Source organism: Octodon degus, unplaced genomic scaffold (assembly GCF_000260255.1).
Source record: "Octodon degus isolate 3935 unplaced genomic scaffold, OctDeg1.0 scaffold00230, whole genome shotgun sequence".
Taxonomy (NCBI): domain Eukaryota; kingdom Metazoa; phylum Chordata; class Mammalia; order Rodentia; family Octodontidae; genus Octodon; species Octodon degus.
In genome coordinates, this window is record NW_004524806.1 from 208,861 (window position 1) to 219,152 (window position 10,292).

The following is a 10,292-nucleotide window of genomic DNA, read 5'->3' on the forward strand; positions in this document are numbered from 1 at the left end:
TCTCTCTCTCTCTCTCTCTCTCTCTCTCTCTCTCTCTCTCTCTCTCTCTCTCTCTCTGTATCCTTGTCTTCTCAGGACCTTTTCTGTGTAGACACTTCAGACATAATGTCTTAATGAAGTTACTCTAAAACTACTTCATCATATTGTCATCCTGGACGGCAACAGTTTTTGAAAAAAATCACATTATGTGGTATTTGATATTGGCATCTCATCATATTTTCCATATGGAGATATTTCACTACACAAGATTCAAGAAGAATTCTTTTCAAATGTTCATAGATTCTAATACTTAGAGAGTGTCAAGGAATACCTTCTATTGAAATGAAACTCAATAAAATGTAATTTATGAACATCAAATGGTGATTGTTTGATTTTATTTTATCTTAGACATCAAAAACAACACATCTGAAGATGTTTCTGTGTAGAGGAAGCACACTGACTTTAGTCTGCAGATCTTAACCTACAATCACTGCACTTGGAGGGAAATGAAATAACTAAATTCTGTTTTGAAATGAAACAATTCATGTACATTGTTCACTTTAGGACTGAAAAATGGAAAATAATGAATTGGAACACTTTCCTACCCCTTCTTCTCCATGGAGAGTCAATAAATCTTCAGGGTGCTCACTGTCTAGTCACAGGGTCCACCTCATACTCATGTTAAATCAAACCTCTATTTATGTCTTGACTTACCACTTGGGTCTCTCTGCTTTGAGCCGTGCTGTCCTATAGTGTACAATAGAACTCAGCTTCATCCTGAGAAGGGCCCTTAACTAGGTTAAGCCAAATTTAGGTCTTGAGGGAACCTGAGGGCCTGACATGTGACCTGGAGTGCCTATGGCCTGTGTCCAAAATCATTCTCTGGGATATCTACCCCATGGAAATTGCTAAACTGCTCAAACCAGTATAAAAAGTGACATCTGTGATTACTATAAGGAGGCAGCCACAGATGAAAATTACTGAGGCTGCGACACAAAGGTGGTTTAGAAGGATACCAGGGACACCACAGCCTGAGAACTCACCCCCAGTGAGAAATCAGCACACATCAGGGAGGAGGAACAAGGACAGAGAGGCCGCTCTAAAGGCAGGTGTGAAATGTGTATGAACCTGGGCAGAGAGAGAAGAACTAGAAGAGGAGTGGACATGTGTAGGCCGTAGTGTGGCGTTTCCAAGCTTCCCAAGCACAAGCACCCTCTGCTGCCTCTAGGATGATCCTTTCCCATTCTTGTTAGTTCTTATGGCTTTTTTTTTTTCTTTCTTTTTTGGTGTCTTATAACATTATGAATCTTTTACTAACACAATCAGCACCATCAGTTGTAGGATTTGGAGTTCAGGCATCTGCTCTGCTGTCAGGGAGGCCGGGCGTTGGGAGCTCTGCACTTTCCCATGAGAGGAAGCACCTGTGGTAACCTCTAACTCAGGCCTCTGAGCTCAAATCAACTCAGTAACTGTGAGTCCTGTGTGTGTGGCTGTGTTTGGAAATCCTTGAGAAGGTCCCCACCGCCCCCTACTGTGCGTTCAAATTACTTCTACTTTTTTCTCTGTGTTAAACGTATTCTACAATATATAATTTTTATTTTCATTGTAATGTTTTTGTTTTGTAACAAAATAATTTGATAAGCACAATAGCTAATATACAGTCATGACTAGAAGACATGTCAGAAAAGGCTGGTCAAAATGTTACTCAGAACACAAATAATTTTCACAACAAAATCTTTCTTACAATAGAGAAAAAAAGGACAAAGCTTGATTTACAATGAACAAAGAAAAATTATTATTATTACTATACATGTAAGTAATGAGCCTATACCCAAAGTTCATCAGAAATCAGGGAGAATTTCAAATAATTCCCCAAATTATTGGTTTCAATATTTTAACAAATATTTTAAAAATATCATTCCTGTTTGTGAATTCACAGAGGTTGAGTTTTAATTTGTTTTTTTTTCTTAAATTTATATACTACATTTGCATTGATGATGACTTTACTCCTTTTGCACTTCTGTCAAGAATCCAGTTGGTTCATTTTTAGGCATCTTAGCGTTGTTTAATTATCTCTCCAGCACAACTTCAACACCTGAGTCATTTCACTGGTGCTGTCAGGGGACAAACTTTCCTCCTTTACCTTGTGATTTTCTTAGTGCTTTATAGGGTAGATGTTCCCAGGCATTTGTACAGTAGTGAATTCATTACAGGTTTGTTTATGATAAGAAAAGGTAGGTGCTATAGGCTGCTATGTTTTCACTATGAATATTCCATTAGATGTTTCCAGGAGAAAAGGAGCATGCCTCTCTTGGAGAGCATTCAGTTTCACCTCTAGCATCAGCCTGACGTGAGTCGCCCGGGGTGTGCTTTGCATCTGCTGAGAGTCTCCTGAAGTTTAGCATCTCTCGTGCCCTCTGTATTCATCTTTACCTTTTGATTTGTGGCACAGAGTTGATTATGTCTTCAGGAAATGAAACGCTTGTCTGAGCTGAAGTGACTGTCAGGATTGAGGGGAAAAGGATTTCCTATCATCCCACCTGCTATACAGAGATCATCTAAATCCACACTGGCTATAATATAAACTGGATCCCAGTTGAGGCATTAGGTTCAGGAAGGAAAGACCAGGTCTGGGACCAATGTGCAGCTCTCGTCCTTCTCTATTTGCACGAGACTGAGGGCTTCTCGGCTCCTGAACACTTAGATACTCACACTTATTTATGGCTGGTTCTTTTGTTCACTGCTCAATATACAGACCCCATAGCACAGCCTGAATGAACGGAGAAACTGCACATAGAAATGCAGCATAAACATGTCAGTTATATGACCAGGAATCCGAGGAGATGCGGAGATCTCAGGCCAAGATCATTGGCCTATCTTCAGCCCTTTTGGCCTATCTCAGGGCTGAAGAAGCTGCTCTTTCTCCATAGAAGGTGGGTAGAAATTATTATGTACTTTTGTTACATAGGAAAGGTCTTCATGGGATCTCTGTATGAAAAGTCCACGCTCTGAAGATGACTGCCTTGCTAAGATGCCACATGGGCTCTGACCAGAAGAGCTAGAAAATCTCGATCTTATTATTTGTTGAAGATAGAAATATCAGCATTCTAGCTTTTTATAGGGTTTTTAAATAATGGCAATACTGGGAAAAATTTAGAGGCCATCACAGAATTCTTTTCCTAAGCTTCTAGCGATAATTTTTTGGCATTTGGGCAAATAAGTGCTAGTAAAGTGTCCCTAATTCCAAGCACAGTTAGTGTAGATAGAAAGTATTTTTATATTTCAAAAGGCATCATAGTGTAACTCGCAGGGCAGGCTGGGTTTTTGTGCTACTTCTCCATGCATTGGTGTCACTGTCATAAGCATTGTTGTGCCAGATGTTACAGTAATAGTCGGCTTCATCCTCAGCCTGCAGCCCAGAAATATGCAAAACTCCTGCATTGACTGAGGTGTCCTTTGAACCAGAGAAGCGGCTGGGCATGCCAGGACCCAATTGCTTACTTGAGTCTGAGTAGTAGTATAGGAGAAACCTGGGAGGGCTCCCTGGCTTCTGCTGGTACCAGAATATATAGTAACTACCAACACTGATGCCACTTCTCAAGGTACAAGGAAGTCTGGCAGATGCTCCAGGAGCTGCAGACAGGGAGGGTTCCTGAGTCACCAGAGCCTGAGACAGGGAAACTGCAAATACAGACCATGGTGGATTACAAAACAGTGGCTGCCCTAGTTTTGCAAGAATCACAGCAGAAAACCAATGCGGTTTTGAAATGCATCGTCTCTGCAAGGCCTGTACTTACCTGAGCAATGAGAGAGGAGCAGGAGGAGAAGAGGAGTCCAGGCCATGGCGGAAGCAGCCCTCTGATCCCAACAGTGGCTGGAGTGGCCCAGGCCTCCTTTTCTTGCTCAGTGCCTGTGGGAGGAGCTGTTCACACAAATGTGTTTCCATCCTGTCTGCCCAGCCCCTCCCTGAGGCCTGGTGCTGGAGCTCACCTCACTGTAAAATGAGGAGGAGAAATTGACATCTTCTTTGTGCAAATCAAGGAAGGCAGCATCTGCTGAAAGAAGATCAAACATTTTCTTGAGGTGCTCTGCACTGCAACAGATGACACCGCAGCTGAGCCTGCCAGTGAGCGCTGCTCCCAACGCTCTATGCCACTTTATCCAGTTTGGAAGAGTCTCCTAAATGGACACAAAGCTTAGTAAACCTACATTTTTTTTTTTGGCTAAAGTCCTTGGTGGGATGGTGAGTTAAGAGGTTCAACATCAGAGTCACTATGGTTCTGTAGATTTTGAGCTCTCATTTCACCATCTGTTGGTGAATAATTTACTAGCTCTTAGTTAATTTGAATGTCTCCAGTTGTTTTTACAACTCAGTGTGCTCCACAGTGCATTCACTCCTGGAGCTTACCTTCTATATTCAGTCATTTCTCCCTCAATCATCCTCTTCCATATGCTTTTTTTTTTTTTTTGGTACCTGGAAGCTCACTCCATATTCCTCCACCTTCTGCTCATGAACTCATGTGACCTCATCCAACCCACTGGTCACCAAAAACAGGGATCAAACCCATGTGCCTCTCTGTCCTTTGTCCCTGTGGTCCTGTTTCTTAGCATCTCCTCTTCAATCAACGGAGCATCCTCAACTCAACATGGAGCAGCAGGGATGATCTTGGCCTGAGATCTCTGCATCTCCTCGGATTCCTGGTCATATAACTGACATGTTTATGCTGCATTTCTATGTGCAGTTTCTCCGTTCATTCAGGCTGTGCTATGGGGTCTGTATATTGAGCAGTGAACAAAAGAAAACTAACAACAAATCTACAGCAAACAAATAAAAAAATTTTCATTCTTAAAATATTTAGTACCTACTGGAGGAAAAACACCATCATGAAGCAGAGAACCATGATGTCTTACGTGACACAACACTGACCATGCTCTCCCAGCACACCTGGAGCCCACCGCCTTCTGCTGAGACTTTGAAGGTGTGTTGATACTGATCCTATGCCTGCTCTGTCTACAACCCACAGTTTCTACGCTTCCCTGTCCACTGACAATAGCCTCAGTTCAGGTGTTGGTTCCTGTGCAACAGGGCCATGCAGAGTCCCCAGTATGTCTTTGCCCTGCTAGACCTTGTTTTATTTCACTCTGGCCATAGTATTCAGATTCATGTATCTGTGGAGGGCAGTGAAACTCCCCTTTAGGTCTTGAATCATAGAGTTAGTGGAGACTTCTCTGCTCTCCTGTGTGAGAAACTATTTCGTTTTTCTTTTCCACACTGTGAGACCAAGACACAAGGAAATGGTTTAAGATGAGTGTTGTCCAAGGCACACCCTCTATGAACACGAACATTGTGCATCAGGATTGTAGCTTTTTGTCTCCAGGAAAATACACAGCTTCTTGATTTGAGTAGCAGCCCATCAGTCCTTATGGTGTCCACAGATAACAGATGAGGCGATGTTAGCGATTCTTGTATGAGTGCCCTGTGGATGGTTCTCCAACAAAAAAGTTAAACCCCAACATGTGGGCTGTGACAACCACACATGAACAGTTTCCTGTGTGATAAAAGCTCTGGAAATGTGTAACACTTTGTAGATATTTTCTGTAACTAAAGCTGGCAGGACTCAAGAAAGAGAGATCACTCTTTTTCTTAAATTAATTTTATTCATAAAGAAATAGCAAGGAGACAGTTTCAAAACAGGTTAGCAGGACAGTTACAATAATTAATACATTGTATATAGTTGTCTTCATAGTAGTTATTCATAGTACAACATGCAGACATGATATTGCCTAAAACCCATTGGTACCAATCTTTCTTCGCATTGAACTAAGAAAAGGAATCTGTGTACGTATCCTATTTTGTATAAACAGATACACACACACACACACACACACACACACACACAATTTTCCCACTGGAAAGTGGTCCTTCATTTATATCCACCTTTTTGGCTTAGTTTTGTCAAAGATGGATAGTCCAATCCCATTCAAATATTGTAAGCATGGGAGTTCAGCAAAATAATCCAATATAGTCCGGTAGTCCATAATAGTGTGGTTCATCCGAAGGACTGGCAGACAGGACTGAGTGGAACTAACTTAAATATAAATTCCCAATTTAAAATCTGCTTAGCTATGTAGACATAATGCTTGCTCTTGCTGGCAAAAATACAAACCCATTAGTTACAAAAGTTTGTCAACTGCTAAATATCACTACCTGTTATTAGTGTTCCTAATTACAGTTCAGTAAATACAAGACCACTCTTAAGTATGTGGAGAATTACAAATTACTGCACAATATAGTAGCTCTCTAGGCACGGGGTGGGGAGGCTTCTTCTAAACTGATGGTCAAGACAATGGAAGAGTGTAGGCACAGTTTATATCAGCCAGAAGATCAGCTCAGGTTGTCATCTGCATGTTCTACTGGTGGTCACACAGAATCTGTCTCCACTGCTGTATTCTGTCCCACAGTGGTGGCCAGAATCTTTTTAGTTCTCGATGTTCCTGAATGCTCAGGTACTCATTCAGTCCAGAGTGGAGTGTTGAGTCTTCATCAGAGACCAGCTCCTACCTACTGACCACACCATTACCACTCATCACCTCGGGAGCAGAGTGAGACTCACTCCGTAGAGACATTGAATGGTTTGAAGCTAGAAACACCTCTCTGTGCGTGCGTGCATGCGTGTGTGTGCGTGCATGCATGCATGTGTGTGTGTGCTTGCGTGCGTGTGTGTGTGTGTGTGTGTGCGTGCGTGTTTAAGTCTGTAGAATTCATGAAACTATAGGAACTTTCATCTTGGTCTTCATTCATGGGAAACTGGATGACCCACTCATAAGATAATGGCCCATGTTAACCCTGAGAAGCAAGAGCCTTAGAAAGCATTTCCATAGGTAACCTAAAATGTTTTGCCTCAAATATTTTGGAACCCTTAATCTGTTCCATTAAAATCAGGTTTCTCTTCTTTACCAACAAATAAATTTTTAGAATTACACTATCTTTAAGACATTATGAGTGTGACAGACCAGAAAAAATATAAACAAAACAAAGGTATCTTGGTATGGATATCCTTGGATAACTTGCCTGTGTATTGGTGATATAGTATTCAGACAAATACAAATATTTACTTAGGATTTTCATAATTTTCCTCCTACCCATCTGTAAGTCTTCTGTCTTACCTCAGTTATACTCAGAACAGCAAGAAAAGTCCAGTCTCATTCATTATGAAAATGAAAACATTAGCACCATGTCCTTTTATGTAATTTTAAATCACTGAATCACAAATCAAAATTTAGAGGCTATTACAGATTATTTGTTTTTTCATGAGATTCGAACAAAGTTATTTGCTAATTTGAGATGAAGAATATAGTTAAATTGTAATTAAACTCATGTCTGCTTAGCGCAGATAGAAGTTATTTTCACATTTCACAAGGGGTCAGAGTCTAATTTCCAGGCAGGCTGGTGATTTTTTGGCACTTCTGCATCAGAAGGTGTTACTGTGAACAGCACTGTCATGCCAGAAGATGCAGAATAGGCAGCTTCATCCTAGGCTGCCGCCCAGAGACATGCAAATCTCCTGCATTGGTTGAGGTGTCCTTTGACCCAGAGAAGTGGCTGGGAACACCAGAATTTTGTTTCTTTTCTGAGCCTGAGGTGTAGTATAGGAGGAACTTGGAAGGGCTCCCTGGCTGTTAGTACCAGTACACATTGTGTACAAAAACACAAATGTCATTTTTCAGGGTGCAAGTAATTCTGGCCAGATAGAGAGTAGTGAGATAGATTGTTGAGGATGGGGAGCAACCAAACTGCAGGAGAGGACGATGGAGGGAGAAGGAGAAGGGGATGTAAAAGTAATAAGACTTCTTATGTACACCCAGCAGCTGCCCACAAGGAACATGATTATTATGTATTATACAACTACACTAATATCTATAAATATTGAACAAAATCAGTAACATGAATACAACCCAGGCTCAACTATATTTCTCTTTACTGGAGTTATAAAGTATGATTTTAGTGCCTATATAGTGGGGAGAATGCTTCACGTGACCAAAAGTGTTCAGAGATGCCAAAGCTCACCAGGTATCCTCTGTAGCATCACTTCAATTCAGCACAACATGGAAGGATGTCAGATGAGATTTGGCCCTTGGAAACGAAGCCAGCCCAGAGAAGATACGTGAGTGTCTTCATAATGTTATGAAACAAAAACTCATTAATACAGAGAGAGGGTTAGCTATTCCTGGGATGAAGCTGCAAGTGAAGATGGAGGACTGCGAAGGACACAAGGCATCTTGGGGGTTGGTACTGGATTACCTCATCTGATGTTCAAAAAGGGAAAAAAATATTTCAAATTTTTAAAAACATTTTGCTGTAATATAACTAGTATTTTTAAAAATGTATCCACTGCTCTGAGTAAGAAAAGGTATATTAAAATAGTCAAAAAATAGTCTACAACATGAAGAGGGGTATGTAGTCCAAAGAGAAGATGACAGCTCTGTCACTCGTGTAAATAAGAAAGGGATGGACGATGGAGACTCAGGATTCCCTGTCAGAGGTCAAGTATGGGACCAGCGGAGTTGCATGGTCACCGCTGACGTTTAGGGTATAGAGGTCACAGGACTCTCTTAATTCTTTTTTATGCCAAAGAGTGCCAGTAACTAGTGCTTACATGGAGAACTTTCCTAGGAACAGCCTACAGATGAGTGACTTACGGTGCAGAGGGGAGGAGGAATGTCAGCCCAAGCATCGTCGCTGGACGTACCTGAGACTTTACACTGATAGCAAAAATGAAAACCACAGGCCAGGCCTGAGCCACAGGTCCTGGGGATTCACCCTCCTGATAAAAGAGGAAGAAGCTTTTGTGTTAGCTTCACCATGGGGCTGGAGCACTGTGTGAGCACTGAGGCTGCTATCATAAGACTGGCAGAAATAATCAGCCTCGTCCTCAGATTGCAACCCACTGACGGTCAGGGAGGCTGAGCTGCCAGATTTGGAGCCAGAGAACCGACCAGAGACCCCAGATGGTCGATTGCTATTCCCATAGATGATGAGTTTGGGAGCCATTCCTGAGAGCTGCTGGTACCAGCTGACATAATAGTTTCCAATATTGTTGCTGCTTCCAGTGCAAGAGATGGTGACTGTCCCTCCTGGAGACCCAGACACTGAGGGAGGCTGAGTCAGCACAGCCTGAGCCCAGGAACCTGCAAGTGGGAGAGACATAGAGATGGTGATACAGTTCTAAGACCAAAGTGAATGCAGGTCCCCCCATGTCCTTAGCCCTCTCTCTGCCTGCTATCTCCCCACCTGTGCAGTGAGCTAGGAGGCTGAAGAGGAGAGGGCACCAGGCCATGGTGGAGGCCATCCCTAAGTCCTGCCTTCTGAGCCCGCAGTAGAGCAGAGCATCCCTCAAGTCTCTGGCTAGACCTCTTCATATCTGAGAGGAGGAGGCTCCACCCATGCAAATGGGGATCCTACCAGGTTTCTAATCTCACCCTGGGTTCTGGCTTAGTTCACTGACACTAAAAGATATCCTTGTGTAGGGCAGGGTGGGGATGGATTGGCTTTGGTGATGGGAGAGTTTAAACTGTACAAATTGAACAAAAGAAGTGTGTATGGAGTTGGTGCTTTATAACTCACTCTAATCATTGGCCTACGTCACTAATTAAAGGGCTGCCAGTGCCCAATAATTTCCAGAATCTAAAACCCCAGTCTGTGACTTTGTGGCTACAGACCCTCAGGGACAGAGTCTCCCACTCCCCTTAACTCTGGGTCACCATCACTCTGACCCTTCTGTGACTCCCACTCCCACAGGAAGCTGGATATGCAGATGCTACAAGATGCACCTGGCTTCCCATTCTGGCTTATGTTGATGACATCTTTCTTGCCATCTTATTGTCTCAAAGAGGTATTTGTATGTGTGAATCAATTTTCTGTTTTGTAACACCAAGAACAATGATTTAAGATTTCATCAATAGTTAAGTGTATTGGGATTTTAACATTGCTTGAATCTAAAGTGTGTTGAAGTCAAAAGTAATGAAACATTCTGTGACTGTCAGCTGTTTTTGTTTGTTTGTTTGGGCCGAACTGGGGACTGAACTCAGGCCCTTGAGCTTGCCAGGTGAACACTTATTCTATTGAGCTATCTCCCCAGCCCCCAGCTGCTCTTAATGTCATTAAAAGTCAATAACACAGGAAAGGATTCTCAGTGCCATTAGTTGTTAGAGTATTACGAAGTCCACAGTGAGCTACAACATCATTATCACTTGGGTGGCCTTAAGCACAGTGATAAATGACAACAACTTCTGGTAACAATGTGGGGTGGAGT

The 10,292-nt window shown here is 42.3% G+C and overlaps 2 gene segments (V, D, J or C); both read right to left on the bottom strand.

Annotated features, from left to right (window-relative positions):
• The window catches only part of LOC101590442, a 13,213-nt gene extending 9,349 nt beyond the window's left edge, over positions 1-3,864 (bottom strand). The window contains 1 exon segment of the V gene segment in view: positions 3,777-3,864. Coding sequence covers positions 3,777-3,822 — 46 coding nt within the window.
• Positions 3,865-8,737: 4,873 nt separating this feature from the next.
• Positions 8,738-9,359, bottom strand: LOC111813838. The segment is given in 2 exon segments: positions 8,738-9,168; positions 9,272-9,359. Coding segments are annotated over 2 exon segments (489 nt in total).
• Positions 9,360-10,292: the final 933 nt, after the last annotated feature.